General features: G+C 38.4%; 1 protein-coding gene across 1 annotated transcript in view; it reads right to left on the bottom strand.

The window, feature by feature from the left end:
• The window catches only part of LOC136876281 (transcription initiation factor TFIID subunit 5), a 151999-nt gene that overhangs the window by 49734 nt on the left and 81207 nt on the right, over positions 1 to 21058 (bottom strand). Inside the window, exon 8 of the mRNA XM_067150097.2 lies at positions 18192 to 18329. Coding sequence (XP_067006198.2) covers positions 18192 to 18329 — 138 coding nt within the window. The remainder of the gene's footprint in view (positions 1 to 18191; positions 18330 to 21058) is intronic.

Here is a 21058-nt window from a genome sequence, read left to right as displayed (position 1 = left end):
CGAGAAAGCAGAGGAATTTGTCATTGAAACTATTTCCTGCATATTTGAATAATTCCAGATCCAGCTGGTCTTCTCCTGGTGTTTTATCTGGTTTCAGTTTGTAGAGGCCTGTGTTCAGCTCATCTAATGTGATTTCTTCTGTAATTTCAACCAGGGTTCTCTGAGGCAATATGGCTTCTCTTGTGATGTCCAGAGGTTTTGGAAAAACTGAAGCTATGCCTCATGCGAGATGGTATCTATTCTGACATTTTCTCTAATTTCATTATTCAAATGCTTCCGAATTTTATATGTCTGTGGTTGTGGTCTGAATACATTTGTTTCTAATCGATATACAAAATCTTTCCACGAGTTTCTCTGTAGTTTCTCCGACTTCTCGTCTACCTATTGCCCTTTTATAGTAGTAGGCTAGTTTATCTTCTACTTTATTGACTGATATAAGAGTATTGAAAAGGAACAAACAGGCTTTTGTCTCTCTCCCCCGACTCTGTTGGAACGTATTTCTGGTAGGCTTTCATTTGATGATTTTCAGGATATTCTCATTCCACTGTCTCAGTCTCTTTCTGTTTGTCTATTTTAATTTTTTCCCTACAGTCTCAAAGGCAGCTTGCTTTAACATGGCTTGTAAGTTTGCCCACTCTGTTTCTATATTTTCATTTTCTGTTTGTGATGATACCATATCTGAAAGACACCAATTAAATAACCATTTGATACTTGGGTCTTGAAGACAAAGTGTCTTGAAGGAGGCCTTATCATTGTTAGGAGATGTCTGCTTTCTAAACCATTTTGGTCGATGTTGTACCTTACTAACAAGTAGTTCTCTTTGGGTATCTGAAAACTCCTAACACCTAGCGTGATTTCTGAGACTTTTTCATTGCATATAATATACCTGTAAATGATTTATGTCCTCCTGCTGACCAAAGATAACTGTGTCTGTCTTTATGTTGGAAATGATTCTCAACTTCTTTTGTACCATTTTTATTTCTAGTGCGTTCTCTGAATTTTCCAACATTATTTTCTACTGGTTTGTTACCAACTCTTGCAATGAGATCTCTCATCAGGATTATCATATCAGTTTTATTGATTTTGTTCATGAAGGTTGTAATAAAATTCATCAGTTTTCTCTCTTTCCTTTCAACTGGGGCACAGATGCCAAGCAATGTGAGGTTTCCTTGAGAACACTTTATTCTTAGCTGTATTATCATCTCATTCCAATATGTGTAGTGATCAATCACTGTGTGCAAGTTCTTATGTACCATTAGCATTACACCAGCTTGAGCCCTGAGATATCTCGGTCTACTCTGCTACAGAACTGAATATGATTATTTGTTTCTTTATAGCCGGGCTGAGTGGCTCAGACGGTTAAGGCGCTGGCCTTCTAACCCCAACTTGGCAGGTTCGATCCTGGCTCAGTCCGGTGGTATTTGAAGGTGCTCAAATACGACAGCCCCGTTTCGGTAGATTTACTGGCACGTAAAAGAACTCCTGCGGGACTAAATTCCGGCACCTCAGCATCTCCGAAGACCGTAAAAGTAGTTAGTGGGACATAAAGCAAATAGCATTATTATTATTATTATTATTATTATTATTATTATTATTATTATTATTATTATGTTTCTTTACACCATTTCAACTTTTGTTTAGTTTCAGTTATTGCTCTTACTGAGATATTCTTTTTGGCTAGGATATCATCCAGCTGGCCGTCTTTGGAGGATATCCATTGGACATTCCAAGTTCCATATTATATTGCGTTCTGTTTCTTCCATTTATGATTCATTACCTGAGACAATTTTAGATATGTCCAGCTAGAGACTTGAAAACAAAGCAATCCTCTCAATTGGTTGCTAGCCAACAGAGATCAAATCTAGTGGTGGAGTTGCTATTTAAAGCCTCCAGAATGGCTTCAATTGACTGGAACAGCATTTCCTCTGTTCTAGTAGTTACAGTTGATTATGCATCCACATTAATGACAATAAGTGACAGTACTCCCCAAACATTTACATAACATGATTCTGGTTGCTGCAGCTCAAAACAATGAAGTTTATTTAATTTCAAATGTAGTTGCTCATTAGTTAGCATATAGTACAAACAACATCAATGTACAAAAGCTTACTGCTGCTAAAAACCAATGGTTGAGTAAATAGAAGTAACAAGGATAATTATTTATAATACATTAAAGATAGCACCATATTTCAAGTGACCATACCTAAGATGAATAGTCTTTACTAACTTCACTGACATTTCTTTATTTTATCAGAAGGGTATTAAAAATTCAGACCTTTGGAAGCCAAATCCAGCTATCGTGTTTTAACTGTGTAGTAATTCTGTTCAGGTTATTCCACTTCATGTGTAAGATGTATGATACGAGAGAAGTGCCGTCCGATTTTCAGCAGAATGTTGATATACCTATTCCCAAGAAAGCCGGTGCTGACAAGTGTGAAAACTACCACACCATTAGTTTAGTATAACTCATGCCTGCAAAATTTTAACATGTATTATTTACAGAAGAATGGAAAGGCAAGTTGAAACAGAGTTGGGAGAAGCTCAATTTTGCTTCAGAAGAAATGTGGGAAAACGTGAAGCAATCCTGACTTTACATCTGATCTTAGAGGACCGATTTAAGAAAGACAAGCTCACGTACGTGGCATTCGTCGATCTAGAAAAGGTGGATTGGGAAGTTTTTTATGCTGTCCTGATAGAAAGAAGAGGGAAGTGTGCGGAGCCAGTTGCGGATGAACTCTTCTACACTTCCATCATTATCAAACTGTTCTCCTCCTAGGTCTTGTTTGAGTGATCCAAACAAATGGTAGTTGCAGGGCGATAAATCTGGTCTGCACAGTGTGTGTTCCAAAGGTGTACAGCGAATTTCCCCCAGTTTTTCCCACGTTGAAGCAATAGACAATTTTATGCAGGGGGCTATTGTGTTAAGTCTATCCAATATGATATTTTTGTCAGTGGATCTACTGTATTATCAATGACGACGAAAATGTCGTCAACAAATCTGCACCAAAAGAATATATTATCCATTTTGCTGATAGATGTGTATTCTAAGTAGTCTATGTAAATTTCGGCCAGTATGCCAGAAGCAGGAGACCCCATTGGTAGGCCCTGTTGTTGGTAGACTGTGTCGTAAAATCTAAAATAGTTGTTATTAGTGGCGAATTCAAGTAGCTTCATAAATTATTTAATAGACCCCTGCATAAAATTTACCAAAGAAACTGAAAACAATCACACCTTGAACTATCTGGATATAACAATAACTAGACACGAAAACCACTTATCATACAAAATATACCGAAAACCCACACATACATCAAACACGATCAAAATAGATTCAATCCATCCCAATACTCATAAAAAAGCAGCTTATTACAGCATGATCTATAGAGCTATTAATATACCGTTAACAGAAGATGACTTACAAGAGGAAATACGACTAATCCACGAAATAGCTAAAAACAATGGATACAAGAAAGAAATGGTCAATACAATTATTCATAAAATCAAATCTCAACCTAAAACCAGATTGACAAAAATAGACAAACCTAAAAAGGATTACGTATTATTTACTTTCAACAACGCACACATTTATCCCATAACTAACATCTTAAAAAAACATAACTTAAAAATAGCATTCAAGACCACGAACAATAGCACTAACATTTTACACAATACCAAGATAATCAACAGTAACAACAAGTACAATCAATCAGGAGTATACCGTATCAGATGTAACAATTGTGAAACCAGCTATGTTGGACATACCGGTAGAAACTTCACAATCCAATAAATTAAACACTTAAATGCTGTAAAACATAATCATTTTTCTGCAATAGGCCAGCACATTGAAGAATATAAGCACAGCTTCACGAACATCACAAATGACATGAAAATATTAAATATAAATCCTAAAGGTCCCTTGCTCAATACAACAGAAGAGTTTTACATATTGTTAGACCAATACGCTAATCCCAATTACAATATAAATGAAATTACAGAAAAAACCAATGCCATTTTCAATAAAGCCATCCCCGCTTTAAAAAATGACTATCTCAGAGCAATCAAAAAACAGAACAAAACACGTGCCATAGTACCGTCAAATGACACCCCCAGCTCTGCCCCTACCCCCACAACAGCAACTCTCCCTACCCCTCTATCCATTCCCCTTGCAGCAGCAGACACAAACCTAAGGAGAACATGATACAATACACGCCAAGCTCTCAAATCCAACGCAACCCAACCACGACAGCAATAGTAAGTACACATTCACTTTTAACACACACATAGGCATTCCTTCAGCTTATAACCCTATTCATACTTTACTTTCGTCTTCCACAGATAATATATATCAGCATACAGTTATAGATGAGGAAGGAGCCACCACACTGCATCAAGAAATACTTACATACAACCAAGACCACAAATTCCTCCAATACTTAATATTCCACGCACAGCTGCACATACTTACCTCCATCTATATAACTGGATTTTGTTAACAATAGAAGCTTTTCATCACACACACAAGCGGAGACATTTAAATATACAATAAGACTTCCTAAGAGAGCTACAGCATTGCCTATAAACGCAAGAACTGAATTATTTACAACATTGGACTCAAACGAGAACATAGATACACGCAAGACGCATACATTAATTTCTATGAAATATTTTATATTCATTATTTTAAAGGATTTTAACATGTACTGTGTATTTTAATGTGTTTAATGTATTTGTAATTTAGATTTAGGCTTAAGTTAGGTTTTATAAACAGTCCTGATAGAAATAGCTCTATACCTAAGTACCTGAATTATAATATATAACCATTTTACATTCAACATGCCCAATTTGGACACTTAGACATGATGCTTCCCTATGGCATCTCCCTTTAGAAAAGGACATACCAACTAATGCTTGACACAAAGGTATTCATGTACTGACGATGACTATTTAAAAATCAAAACCGGTCCTGTAAGCTAATTCTTACAATAATAAAATTGTATTGATAAGGTGGAACCTTTTCTTGTCTATACATATTGGTACCCTCTTTTGCGAGAAATTTGATAATTATGCGTTGCGCAACAGACGTGTGCACCTCTTGCTCACTCAAGGCGTACTGAAGCAGCCCAGCTCTCCACCATTGTTCAATATTCATTGACTTGGCCTCAACGGGCGACTTAAACGCATTCTACAGTGTGATGGCAGTAGTGCCAGACCTGTAGCTTAGATCCTTTCCAACAGAACAATGATGGCCTAGGCCACCATAGCTCAATTGGTAGAGCAACCGACGCAAAATCAGGAGGTTGTGGGTTCAGATCCCACTGGTGTTCGGTTGGCCATTTTTGTTCTGTACTTAACATCTCTTCAACACGCACTAAATGTACGTAACACGACCTAATAGGTTGAAAGTCGGTTTCGATTACAATGCGGTTGTGAAAATTCAATATTCATTGACTTGGCCCTCAACGGGCGACTTAAATGCACTCTACAGGGTGATGGTAGTAGTACCAGACCTGTAGCTTAGATCCTTTCCAACAGAACAGAGATGGCCTAGGTCACCATAGCTCAATCGGTAGAGCAACTGACGCAAAATTGGGAGGTTGTGAGTTCGGATCCCACTGGTGTCCGGTTGGCCATTTTTGTTCTGTACTTAACATCTCTCCAACATGTACTAAATGTTCGTAACACGACCTAATAGGTTGAAAGTCGGTTTCAATTCTTGCGTTTCTTCAAACTCTAACTGAAAAATTTTAATACTGTTAACCCTCGTGACAGTGTGAATCAAGAAGGCAGGGGCAGATCCAAGCGGTTTTTGACTGCACTCCGAAGCAATTATGTCTGAATACAGTTGTAAAACATAGCATGTGAAATCATCATACACTGGGTGTCCCAATATTTGAAACACAATTCCCAGCTAAGAATGGAAAACAGTCCTTTACAGAAGTCTATCAACCTTTCCAATTTGTTCAGGATCCTTTGTAACTTGTCCCTATTCAGATATGGGAGTTGTTAAATAATATACTGTTGTTTACAGAACCTGGCCAGAACTACTTCCTGATTTTGAGGTTATGATCATTAATCACTTGAACATTAATAGAAAAAAAGTCTCTCTTCAGATTGTGGAGTATTTCAGATCTATTGCCTCCACATGATTGGATTCTAACATGTGTACTATCTATTGCTCTTAAAACACCAGCAAAATGTCATATTTGGCAGGAGTTGTAAATAATCTGTTGATGTTCTTCTACTGGAGGAAATACTACATAATCTTGTCATGGATGCTATCAGTGCAGGAAGTTTCCTAACAATTCTACTAGCTGAAGTTTTTGAAGTTCTAGCCTTGTCTCCAAACAATACATGAAAAATCATCAGCCGTGCATTTTAAAAGTGTTCGCTCTCGGATGCGCTTGATGACACAGACAGTGGCAAAGAAATGCGTGAAGATGAATCTGGCAGAAAATTTATTCTTTATGGCTTGTATGCTTCATTAATTCCTTTTTTCTTTAAATTTACATTTCTGATTTCCTGGAGATGGGCTTACAATCAGTATCGGCCTATAATCAAATAAATACAGTAAGCATAACCATGTTTTTACAAAGACCTTGTCTGTGAATTAATTCTTTATGAAATAACGAAAACTGTTACCAGTAACATATTTTAGCACATTATTTACTCTCCTACACGTTTCAGAGAGCTGGCTTCATTGTCAGGTGGTGAAGTGGTGACATATAATTGTTGCTGTACTTGATACATAACTGTTTTCAAAGAATTTACTACTGCATTTAAGAGTAGAAGCTATGAATATTATGAATGTATTACATCCATGTTGCTATTGTATGGCTGTGAATCTTGGACAATCAGGAATCAAGATTGGAAATGACAGGAAGCATTTGAGATGCGGGTCTGGAAATGAATGCTATGGATTAAATGGATTGAAAAAAGGAACAAACAAAAGCGTTCTGCAAGAAATTCAAGGGAAGAGAGAACTGATGCTAATGATACAGAGAAGAAGAGCTAAATTCTCTGGCCACATCTTGCAACGTAATACCTTTCATACCAATCTGCTGGAAGGGAAGAAGGGCCGAGGACAACCGAGAAAAAAAAATTCCTTCAAGACTTGGCACAGAATCTTCGTTATGGTTCCTACTATGAAATGAAATGAGGAGCTGAGGATAGAGGACAATGGTTGCATAGACAAGGCATTAGAAACTCATGATCAACAGTCAACAATACTGTAGGTGTGTGTCGTTTCAGAAAAAGGCATTAGAAACTCATGCTCAACAGTCAACAATACTGTAGGTGTGTGTCGTTTCAGAAAAATAAAGTTGCTGCTAAAGCTAAATATTGTTTTTAAATATAATTTTCTATTTTAATCACTGAGCATGTGTTGTAGATCTACACTGATATCTATAAATTTCTAGAGTTTCTAAAATGTTCAGTTTTATCCCTTTTGGATGTGTGTGTAAAATGCAACTGAACCACAGCCAACTATAACATAGAGATAACTCCTGTCCGCATGCTGTATGTTGTAGTTGGCTGTCATTCAATTATTTGCATCATTTCTATGTATATCAAGCACAATATCTGTCTGTGTGTGTGTATGTATGTATGTATGCATGCATGTCTGTTCCTTATACAAATCCATACCGTTCCACCTATCTGAACCAAATTTTGTATACTTACCTTTTACGACCCTGCAGATAAACCCATCTACAAGAAATTTTAACATCCCTCTCCATTCCCTGGATTTAGGCCCGTTGGCACATTAACATAAGCTAATATAGGCAAAATATTAAATTTGTCGTACAAGGACAAGATAAAGCTCATTTTGAGCCTCACAACGCGCAGAATAAAACTTGGTGAGGCCCTAAGGACCCCAAAAACCATGTTTTAAGGGCCTAAAACAAACCGTTTTGGAGATATTGGCATCTCACTACCCCACTCTAGGAATTGGATGAAGAAGTGACCAGCAGTAACCATGGCAACGTCAGCTCAAGGATTCTGCAGTTGAACAAAGGTCTGGTGTTCAAAGTAGGCATGTGCGAAAATGTAGGCTATGCCAATGAGAGATTCTGCTACACATATGACTGTCTTGAAAAAAACACTGTGGGGGTAAGCCACCCCTACGGGTTATGGTTGGGAGGGGGGGGGGGGGGGCATATATAACATAATTGAAAATAGTGTCGAAACCATAGTTTCGGGGCCGCTGAGATGAACAGACACTCCGCATATCGTTTAAGTCCAAGTTCAGTTCCCATCTGCACGGGGGTGAGAAGGGCTGAAAAAAGTCCAAAATGGCCCAGTTTATGGATTTATGTGTGTGTGTGTGTACCCCTCTGAGCGGGAGTGGAAAGGGGATGAAGTATAAAAATAATAGGAAACAACCAATATTAAAGTAGAATCCATAGTTTTCAGCAGCCCTGAGATGAATATTGACACTCCAGATGTCGTTTAAAGCCAAGTTCAACCACATCGGCATGGGAGGGAGAAGGGGGGGAGAGAAGGGGTGAAAAAGAGATTATCCAAAATAACCGAGATTACGAGATTATGGATGAACGTATGTTGCAGCGTAGCTTTCAAACAAACAAAAAATGACTGTGGGGGCAGGATTCCCCTAACTCCGTGGCTCTTTCGATGCCGTTTAACTCATACTTTAGGCCCAGTCAGAATGGAGGTTGAGAAGGGGTAAAAAAAAAGAATGTCCAAAATGACCAAGATTATGGGTGCATGTGTTAATTTCCAGCATAGCTCTCAATAAAACTGGTGCACACATAACTTACTATACTACCTGGAAAAAAATTATGTGGGGTAAGACACCCCTAGCACCCCTGGCGGAGGGGATAATACTAAAAAATAATCGTAAATGACGAATATTACTGTCAAATCCACAGTTTTTGGGGTTGCTTAGATTAATACTGCCTTTAAGTACAAGGTCATACCTCATCACAGCTCTCAACCAAACTCGGTACGGATATGAGTTACTATCTCGAAAATATACTGACAGCCCTGGGGGAAGCGATGACATGTAAAATAATCAAAAACAGACGATATTAGTGTTGAATCCATCATTTCCAGGGTCACTGAGATGAATAGTGACACTCCAGATGTCATTCAGCTCCCATCGGTATGGTGATTTTATTAAAAGGGTGATAAAGAAAATGTCCAAATTCACCTAAATTAATGTTGTTTACACAATTTTCGGTGATATAGATGTTGATTCCCATAGGGAACCTGAAATATTTGTCCCGAATGAGTAAATTTATATTACCAATATAAATGGTCTGTTATTGGACATTATAAATTTTCCAGCTAACTCATTCCTGCTAGCCAGCGTTCCGCCCCAGTGTGCTAAGTTGGGCTCATCAGTTGGTAAACAGCACACCCACCAAGACGCATGGCTAGTGCATACCGTGAAGGCCACTGCGTAGGCTGGAATGAGTTAGCTGGAAAATGTATAATGTCCAATAACAGACCATTTATATTGGTATTATAAATTTACTCATTCAGGACAAATATTTCAGGTTCCCTATGGGAATCAACTATATCATCTGATGGCCAGGCAGGCATCAATTTTTGGTAATGAGACAAAGTCCCTCACAGTACATTGACACAGCTGGTGGCACCAAGTAGCCTACACAGTGGCCTCTATGGTATGCACTAGCCATGCGTTTTGGTGGGTGTGCTATTTACCAACTGATGAGCCCAACTAAGTACACTGGGGCAAAACGCTGATAACCAGGAATGAGTTAGCTGGAAAATTTATAATGTCCAATAATGGACCATTTATATTGGTATTATAAATTTACTCATTCGGGACAAATATTTCAGGTTCCCTATGGGAATCAACACCTATATCATCTGATGGCCAGGCAGGCATCAATTTTTGGTAATGAGACAAAGTCTCTCATGGTGCACTGACACTGCCGGTGGCTCCAAGTAGCCTACGCAGTGGCCTCCATGGTATGCACTAGCCATGTGTCTTTGTGGGTGTGCTATTTACCAACTGATGAGCCCAACTTAGCACAATGGGGAAAAACGCTGGCAACCAGGAAAGAGTTAGCTGGAAAATTTATAATGTCCAATAATGGACCATTTATATTGGTACAGTTTTCGGTGTCACTCGGTTGACTGGCGACAGTCCCAGTGACAGTTCAAATCGTGTACATCATATCTATAATGCGGCGCGTAAATACAATACGTTATAACTTATTTTTATTATTGTTTGAAAGGATCAACTACTTCCCTGACAATCTGGGCTGCCTCAAGGAAATACGTCACGGAAAAACAAAATAATTTCAAGGTAAAACATAAAATTATACACACAACAATATTTCAATTTAAAAATTCATAAAAGAGTTCATAAACAATCAATCAACATCACAATTAAGAAAAAAAAGAAAAAACACTTGAAATAAGTAATACAAATCTTAAAAGTAAAGGGTGTGAAAGAGAAAATGGCCAAAATTGTAGATGTACGTGTACAATATCTTCCAGAATAGCTCTCAACCAAAGTTCGTACAAATACGAATTACTATCTCAAAAAGATACTGGAGGAGTAGAACACCATCTAGCAAACCTAAGGGAGGGAATGACGTGCAAGAATAATCGAAAACGACCAATATTAGCGTTGAATCCGTAGTTTCTGCTGTCGCTGAGTTGTATTGGGGCACACTGGATACCATTCAAGTACCAGTTCAGCTGCGTAGGCATGGCGAAGAGTGGCGATGAAGAAAACGTCCAAATTTACCGAGATTAGTTTGATTAACGAGAAAGAATATAATCTATACGGCTTGAAATTAAACACAACAATAACTTCTAAACTACAAAATAGTTCTTAATCAGTCAACATCACAACAACGAAATCTACAAAACTTCTCTTCACACATAATTAAGAGGTAATAAAATACCTAAACGAAACAATAAAATGCTGGGGCAATGTCGGGTAATATAGCTAGTTTTACACATCCATCCAAAAGGGATAAAACAACATTTTAGAAACTCTGGAAATTTGTAGACAACAGGCTCCTACTCTTAAATGCGATAGTATAATATTCTTTGAAAACAACTGTGTATAATGTACAGCAACAATTATTATGTCACAATTTCATCACATTTCATCACCTGATGATGAAGACAACACTTTGAAACATGTTAGTGGAGAAAATAATTTTAAAAAATTTGTGACTGGTAACAGTTCTTTCTTCATAACGAGTCATAAAACTTGGAGGCATGTGAACAGTTCCAGGAAAACAACAGCGTTGGCAATCAAAGGATTCAGCGTCAAGTATGAAGACATCCAGTCCTTAGTGATAGAAAATAAGCCCAACAGACAACAGAAACTTGATGTTATTTCAAGAATAAGAAGAAAAAAAGGTGTACTGGACAAATTTAAAAAATTGAACATTTTACAAAGAGCCAATATACTTTCCAGAAAATCAATAGCATATAAGAAAATACTAAAAGTTTCATCTTGCAGTAAACTCCCACTTCATTGAGTGATTTTGAAAACTATGTATCGTAAAACCTGTTCCTGGGTGGGTAGCCTCTAAAATTTGGATAATCACTTACAATGCCTGACAAAAAGAAAAAAACTGAAGCACCCAGAAAATGGCTGGATGTCAATGTAACTTTGTACACGTATACACCATCAGCCTACTGAAAAGGAATGTACCAGAATCATTAATTAACAAGATTAAAATGTTGTATCATAAGAGTAAAAGCAGTGTACAAGTGGGGAGTGGTGACTCTGAAACATTTTATACAAAAAGAGTTTTCAAACAAGGAAGTGCACTGTCGCCATTATTGTTTATTATACTGATGGATGAAATCATAAAACGAGTAAAACAGAGTATCAGTAGTGATGAAGTGAATGCTTTGGTATTTGCAAATCATGTGGTGATTTGGGGAAAGGAAGGAAAGGAAGTACAAAGAGACTGTACATTTGGAATGAAAATCTGAAGGAGTTTGGAATGGTAATTAGTAAAAAGAAAACTGTAGTCATGCACTGTGGAAAAGAGAAAAAGAGAAGCCAAGTGAACTTAAATGGAGAACGGTTAGAGAGTGTAGAATAGTTTACATATCTGGGTAGCATTATTAATGGAAGTAATGAAATCAACCCTGAAATTAATAACAGACTAAGTAAAGGTACAACATTTTATCATCAAATTAGAGAGCTTTTATGGGATGACAAAGTACCCAAGAGAACGAAATTAACATTATGTAAACAGTATTTCATACCAATTGTAACATACAGACTAGAAACGCTGGTAACTAATAAAGAGACAAGATAGTAAAATCCAAGCAGTAGAAATGAAATTTTTAAAAACATTCGTTAAAAAGACAAGAAAGAGATAGAATTCAAAATATTAAAATCAGAGAAGAGCTAAATATAGAACCGTTAGTACAGAACATACAGAAAGCAAGACTGAGATGGTTCGGACATGTAAAAAGAATGGGAAAGGAACAGGTAGCAAGAAGGGAATTGGAAAGAGAAGTTAAGGGAAAGAGACCAGTTGGAAGACCGAGAAGAAGGTGGATGGATCAGATTTGGAAGGACATTAGAGAAGCTGGAATGGATGTGGCGGAAGTAATGGAGCAGGTAAAGTGGAATGACAGAAAGGAGTGGAGGAGGCTTGTTAACCACACCCGGGCGACTGGAGTGGGACATTGATGATGATGATGATGATGATGATGATGATGATGATGATGATGATGATGACACCATCGGCAGGTATGTAAATTATTAGAGCTGCAATTTTCTGTGACAGTTAGAATGGCCACCAGAGTGCATTACTGTTGTTCATGTTTAGTGTTGTTATCAGGCCTAGTAGCGTATGTAGGGGTCAAGTGCCAGATGTTGAGCGATAACTGTAAAGGACACGGAGACGCCACGTACTCCTGTGCGACAGCGTTATCAGCACCTGACAGAGTCTGAAAGGGGCCTGGCCGTCTGGTCAAATCATGCAATATCCAGATTTGGCAGCATTCGGAAGTGACAGTGGCCCGATGTTGGACTGCACGGGAATGTGAAGGCAGGCATACTCGTCGTCAAGGTTCCGGTCAACCACATCTGACTACCCCAAGGGAGGATCACCGTACTGTGCACCAAACACATCGTAACTCCTTCACATCTGTGCCAGCCATCCGAGAACAAGTAATGGCCTCCCTGCAACATCTCACACCCTTTGTCGGAGACTAGCAGCAGCTGAACTAGGGAATCACCGTACCGTGCATAGGCTGCCGTTATCACCAAAACAAAAACAGCTGTGTTTGGAGTAGTGCCGTGACCAGGAAGCACGGACTGCTGATGAATGGTGTTACATTGTATTCAACAATGAATCACGGTTCTGCACTACACCAGGTGACCATCATCTGTGAGTATGGCGGTGACCTGTGGAGAGGTCCCATTCTTCCAATGTTTTGGAGAGGCACAGCGGTGTTACTCCTGGCGGCATGGTGTGGGGAGCCATTGAGTATGACTTCAAGCCATGGCTGGCTGTGATTGAGGGAACTTTGACAGCACAATGGTATGTCACAGACATCCTGCGTCCTCACATGTTACTTCTCATGCGACGGTATTGTGGTGCCATTTTTCAACAGGACAATGCTCGTCCACACATGGCACATGTCTCTATGAACTGTCTGCGGGATATTGAAGAACTCTCGTGGCCAGCAATATCCCGAGATCAGTCCTTGATAGAACGCGTAGGACCAGCTCGGACGTCAACTCCGTCCCACTGCCAGTATCCAGGCTATCAAGGACCAGTTACAACAGTTGTGGGCCAGCTTGCCTCAGGAGAGGATACAAAAGACTTTGACTGACTACCACAAGGGAGGATCACCGTACTGTGCAATAAGCACATCGTAACCCTTCACATCTGTGATTGCCATTTGAGAACAAGTAATGGACTCCCTGCAACATCTCACAACACCTTCCAACCGAATCAGTGCATCCAGGCCGGAGGGGATGCAATGTCATACCGATTAGTGGGCTCGTACTGCCAAGTTCTTCATAAATCTGACTCAATTTTGTAATCACTGAAATAACATCACATACCCTCACAACACATGATGTTTCATTTCGTTTCCTTCTCCCCTTCTGGGCATTTCAATTTTGTTGTCAGGCAGCATATTTAATATGAAGTTTGATTGAAATATATTGAACTATTTTCTCACAATCATGACGCAAACAAACAGATATCTGTGTCCAACCCTTCCCTTGTTTATCTACGGAGTCGGGTCTGAAATTAGAAGAATATTTGTAGCAAGTTTTTATAACCAGATGCCCTTCCTGATGTCAATCTCATCAGAGGGGTTAATGAGATATAATGAAAAATGTGATATATGACAGTAGGAAGGGAGAGGGTGAAATCCATAGCCTACTCCTGTCGAATAGCACCAAGCGGTCTGCTCAAGGCTTTAACGTCCCCATCTCAGGGATGAATCGCCATCAACAGCGTCATATGCCCTCACTCCATATCAACACTGCAAAGAGATCTGAATTGAATCCAGGCTTTTCGCATGCAATCTAGAGATTACAAATTGTATTTTAAAAATTCAACCACTGGGACTCTAGTGGGTTGAGAACGCTTTCAGACCAAATAAACTTGACGCCTTAACGATCATGGCCACCATGCAGGCTGCAAACGGACAGATATGAAAGCTACAAACCATATACCATTTAACTGTCTAGAGTTGACCACTATGTAGACTTCATAATTCCACACGTTTATTGTTATTCAGCTGTCTATGAGCTGGCACTGCCAGCTGTGAACTGACTGACATGATTTTCTTTTATCATTTGACATGGAAGTACCAACCATATTGTGAAACCTTGAAGCTGCAGCAGTCCAAGTAACCAATAATAAAAATATAAAATAAATATGTTCTGTCTAGCTTTCACAAATTTTGTCTTGTTAAACTTGACTGAAATGCAAAATATGTGTTCGTGTTTCAAGAATTTTATGCTTAAGAACATATTATAATAATTATTTTTCCTTAAAATCCAATGTTGTAACAAGGTCAAATTTTATTCTGGTACACAGTTGATCACCTGCAAGGCAATACAGTGTGCATTGAATTTGGCACAAAATGTTTCTAGCATGTAATTGTTGAACAATGTAAAGTCGATAGTAATGATACAAAACACTGTAATGTTTCAAAATATTCATAATTTTTTAAATTCCATCCATCCTATAACTAGTGCCCTAAATGTCCTACATCTACCAAAACATTACCATTATGTCGGTGTAAGAATCTCTACTCAGTGATACACACATCATGGGTCAGAATTTATATTCAGAAATCGATATGAAGGAAATGAATAAATAAATGAATGAATAAATTTACTCCTTTTAGCATCCTACATCCACATGAGAGATCGCAGTGGATATTTAGACGGTCTTTAATGTGATGTTCCAGTAAAAACATGAATAAAATAGAGCCCCGTACTATATGAAGTATAAATGAGTAAAGGTAATTTAATAAATACTGAAACTTTTCTGACCTGAAATTTCCCCATCTCAGATACCTTACCCAATGATAAAATACACTGAAGAAAATGAAAATTGCAACACCCAGAAGGAGTGGTGCTATATCGCTGCAATTGAACATGCAGAACAAGTGTTCGGTTGTGATTCGATGATTACACTTTCAGGTCCCTCTGACCGCAAATTTGGACAACAATCAATACAGGATGTGCCCATCACGAGCTCCAATACATTGATGAATTCTTTGAGACATGGAGTCAATAAGGCCCTGGATCGCTTCCTGAGAAATTGTGGCCCATGCTTGCTGCACTGCACGGGTCAGTTGTTCCAGAGTTGTGGGTGGCTGAGGACGGTTGGCAAGTTGTCGACCCATCATGTCCCACACATGCCAATAGGACTGAGGTCCGGGGATCTGGCGGGCCATTCTAACGTTGTGATGTCGTGGAGAGCTTCTCTGGAGATGGGTGCAATGTGAACCCGGGCGCTGAAATATCCCATTAGCAATGTTCGCCATCATAGGGACAACCACTGGATTGAGTACACTTATCAACGTACTGTCGAGCAGTCATAGTGCCCTCAACAAGTACTAATTGCAATTTCACATTAAAGCCAATAGCTCCCCAGACCAAAATGCTTGGTGTTGGCCCTGTGTGCCTCTCGACAATAAGATCTGGGAGGTCCCTCTCCCTGGTATGTCGGCGCACATGATTCCGACGATCACTGCAGGCAAGACAGAAGCGCGATTCATCACTAAAGACGACCCTATGCCATTCGTCGACCCACATCGATCTTTCTCGACACCAGGCCAGCCTTACACATCGCTGTTGTGGGGTCAATGGAACACCTTCTGAGGGACACGGGCTCGTAACCCAGCTGCACGCAGGCAATTACCAACTGTTTGTTGTGTAACGTGGGGTGCCACAGCTGCTCGAATTTGCGCTGCTGTTGCATGGAGTTCCATCCGGGCCATCCGAATGATGCGGCAATCCTCTCTCACAGTTGTCTGTCGCACTGGGCCTGTGCCAGGTCTATGAGTGTGGGTACCTTCATTTGACCACTGCTGCCATACACGTTGTACCATAGATACTAATTGTTGATCTTTTTTTTTTTTCCATAGATGCCTGTCGGCCAATACATGCGGCGACAGTCCTTAGCAATAATCCAGCCTCACACAGCCCAATTATCCGAGCCCTCTCAAACGGCGACAGTTGTTGATAGCGTGCTCTTCTCTGTCTGTTAATAAACTTAACCATGATAGGTTAATATTGTGTTTGGTCCGTATTGACTGGTCTAAATGTACAATATAACTATTTATAATAGTTTATTTAAATCCGCCTTGATCAATACACTCATTAAATGAAAGAAACATTATTTATTAACCATACATGTTTCGGGAAATCTCAACCATTCCCTTCATCAGTGGTTAGATCAAAGAATAACATAATGACACAATCTTTTGTTTTACAATTTAAAGGAGTATTGTTTCCCAATACATCATGTCAAAGAGTAAAGAGAACTTACGAAATATTATAAAAATGATCAATACATACAATTTTGGTTGAACTGAATGAGAAACACTATACAAATTTATGATCTTTCATTTAATGAGTGTATTGATCAAGGCGGATTTAAATAAACTATTATAAATAGTTATATTGTACATTTACTCTTCTCTGTCGTCGAGGCATGTTTGACGGGGAACACTTCACTACACAGACTGCAAGTCAACTACGCTACACCAGAGTCCGTATACTGGAGTTGATTCCTCCGCGACCAACCACGTGGGGAGACCTGTAGCAACAATCCAATTGGTCTGAAACTTTGATCGTTTACATACCTACATAGCATCGTTCCATATCTTGAAAATCAACACAAATGACCAATGCCTTCATAGTGTTGCAATTTCCATTTTCTTAAGTGTAAAAATAAAAAAAATAAAAAAAACGAACAATCAAATAAGTTGGACGAGACTGACCGGCATGTGAGCAAAATCTAATTTCCATGTACTACTACAAAGCAGTGGTCAATTTAACCCTGTTTGCCAGGCGAGTCGACTGGTTCCAACAATATTATTTATACAGTTAAGGTGTTCTAGACACCACAGCTGATTCCTTCCACCTCCTTACCCAATTTCATTCACCATCATTCATTTCATCTTCATTAGTTCCTCGAATGAGGTTGGCATCCGGTCGCAAAAATATGCCATATAAATACATCTCACCTACACACATACTATTAATGCATTGTTTCATGCCAGAATACATACAAGTGACAAATAAAACCTTGAATTCTACAAAAACAACCTGAGCTATAACACTACATATCAAAAGTTATATTAAGAAGAAAAAGTATTTAGCAAACACTAATATATAATATAATACCGTATATAATATATATATAATATATAGAACTTTCTAAAATGGACAATAATAAGAAAACAGGTCATATTATGAATGTTTAATGCAGAAACTGATTATTATTGCACAATTTATTAACATCTGGCTAACCACACTCAGTCTGCCACAGAAAATAAGAAGGAAACCTGTCTCATATTGATAGAACAGTTGGGGAAAGACTATTTGTAAAACAGGCTGTACTAAATCTATTTTCTGCTTGAATTTATTCAGGTATTCTTCAAGGCCAATTTCTATTAATGCTCAATTTGAATCTGAAGTATCAAGAAGATTATTAATTACTCTTGGGACTTACTTGTGGTATCCTCTGAGCATGACAGGAGCAATGTTCTATCAGGACTAAAAGCAACACTGTACACAGGTCCACTATGGCCAGTCAAAGTTCTGCACATCTCAGCAGACCGATCATCCATCATTCGCACCCACACGTCATCTGTATATGGAGAAGAAACTTTAAAACTACAACATATGCATAAATTTTTAAGTTCCATTCATCCAATTACTCACAAACACTGATACAATAGAAATTACTTTGGGTTTATGTCATTCGAAAGAAACAAAAGTACCGAGAAACTTGATGTTTCCAAAGACTTTGCTGTACTTCTTCAAAAACAAACCATCATTTCAAAGTGCAATCTTCCTCCTTCACATGTCATAAACCCATCAGAATATGTCTATTATTCTGGGCCATGCAACAATCAATCAAAACATTTCTGACAGATATGTGCTCTTGCACTCTGTCATAAACAATTAGTACTTAAATATTTATTTGTTCTATTCTTCAACATGAAGAAACTGGTTTATAAGTAACTTAGTTGTACATACTTCTAAATTAAGCGTAAATTTTTAATTTAAATTCAGGCGAAACTACAATGTATTATTTATATGATTTTTCTGAGTCATAAGTAACTGATTTAAATATAATTATCATTTATGTCTAACATATTTTCAATCATGAGGTTGGTTTGTACATATCGTTAATCCATTCTTGCTCTCAAAATGCAGTGTCACCATTTGTGATTTCCTCTCCTTGGATTGTGATGTCTTTTCCAAATTCCTCTTTGATTGATGTTAATACCTGTTCTATGTAAACACTGAAAAGAGGGGACAAACTGCAGCCTTGCCTCACTCCTTTCTGAATGGCTGCTTCTTTATCCATAGCCTTCAATTCTTACCACTGCAGACTGAATTTGTACAGAGTGTAGATAGTTCTTTCTCGGTATCTGATCCCAATCACCTTCAGAATCTCAAATAGCTTGGTACCATCAACATTATCAAATGTCTTTTCTAGATCTACAAATGCCATATATGTAGGCTCGTCTTTCTTAATTCAATCCTCTAATATCAGATGTAAAGTCAAGACTGCTTCACATGTTCCCATATTTCTTCTAAAGCCAAACAGATCTTCTCCCAACTCAGCCTCAACTTATCTTTCCATTCTTCTGTAAATAATACATGTTAAAATTCTGCAAGTGTACTAAACTAATGGTGCCGTAGTTTTCACACTTATCGGCATGGATTTCTTTTTTTGCTATTTGCTTTACGTCGCACAGACACAGGTAGGTCTTATGGCGATGAAGGATTTCTTGAGAATAGGTATAACGTCATTCTGTCTAGAATCGGATGGCACTTCTCCTGTATCATACATCTTACATATTAAATGGAATAATCTCGCCATGCTGATTTTTCCTAAGGCAGTCAGTAATCCAGGTGCCTTGTTCCTATTTAGGTCTCTCAAAGCTCAATAGAATTCTGACCTTAAAAGTGGGTCTCCCATTTCATCAGCATCAACCCTCTTCTTGTTCGAGAACCTTATCAACTTCATCTTTCCCTTGATACAGCTGTTTAGTATGTTCCTGCCATCTTTCTGTCTTGTCTTTTTCCATGGAAGTGATTTTCCATCTGAGCTCTTAATATTCATATGTCTAGTTCTCCTTTCTCCAAAAGTTTCCTTGATTTTTCTGTATGCAACATCAACTTTCATATAACCATACAACCTCGAATATCTTTGCACTTCTCTTTCAGCCATTCTTCCTTATTTGATCTGCACTTTCTATTACTTCATTCTTTAATCACCTGTATTCTTTCTGCCCTCTTTACTACTCACATTTTTGTATTTTTCAGGTCTAATATCTCCCGAGATATCCATTGCTTCTTACTTTACCTTACCTTTCTTGCCAACTTATCTTCAGCAGCATTACTGATCTCATTCTTCATGACTGTCCACCCTCTCCATCTATTGTGTTTCCTTCAGCCTTTTCATTTAGTCCTTGTGTGACATGTTCCTTGAAACAATCCCTCACACTCTTTTCATTCAACTCATCTACATTCCATCTTCTTGCTTTCCTTCCTTTCGTCAATTTTTCTCAACTTAAGATGACATTTCATGACCACCAAGTTGTGGTCAGAGTCTACATCAGCTACTGGGATGTCTTCCAATTCAACACCTGATTTCTGTATCTCTGGTAACTCTGCCTAATCATAATGAAGTTTATTTGATACCTTTCTGTGTCTCCAGGTCTTGTCCACGTGTACAGCCGTCGTTTGTGGTGTTCGAACCAACTATATATGATCAGGACTATATTATGATCAGTGCAGAATTCAACTAGCCAACTTCCTCTTTCATTCCTCCCAGTCCGAATTCTCCTAGTGCATTATCTTCTAATCCTTGGCCTACCACTGCATTCCAGTCTTCCATCACAATTAGATTCTCATCTCCTTTTAATATTGTATTAAATCTTGTATCTCTTCATATATTCTTTTGATTCCTTCACCATCTGCTGAACTTGTAGGAACATAAACCTGCACTACTGTGGTGGGTATTGGTTTGATGTCTATCTTCATGACAATAATTCGTTCACTATGCTGGTCATTGTAGCTTACCCGCTGCCCTATTTTCTTATTCATGTAGACCGGAGTTTGAACTAGTTCTTACCCATAGCAATCCTTCTCCTAATATCTTCTTCACAGCTGTTACTGCTAGTTATAATAACACCAAGGTACAACATTTCACCAAGTCTTCTCAGTTTTAATTATTGAGTTGATGGAGTGAAAGTACTTCATAGGTATCACTGTAAGTACTTAGGTGTTAATATAAGAAAATACCTTCATTGGTGTAATCTCATTAACAATGTTATAAATAAAGGTTACAGATTTCTTTAT

Source organism: Anabrus simplex, chromosome 6 (assembly GCF_040414725.1).
Source record: "Anabrus simplex isolate iqAnaSimp1 chromosome 6, ASM4041472v1, whole genome shotgun sequence".
NCBI lineage: Eukaryota > Metazoa > Arthropoda > Insecta > Orthoptera > Tettigoniidae > Anabrus > Anabrus simplex.
Note: the sequence above shows the minus strand (reverse complement) of the source record. Positions and strands in the feature narration are given on the sequence as shown.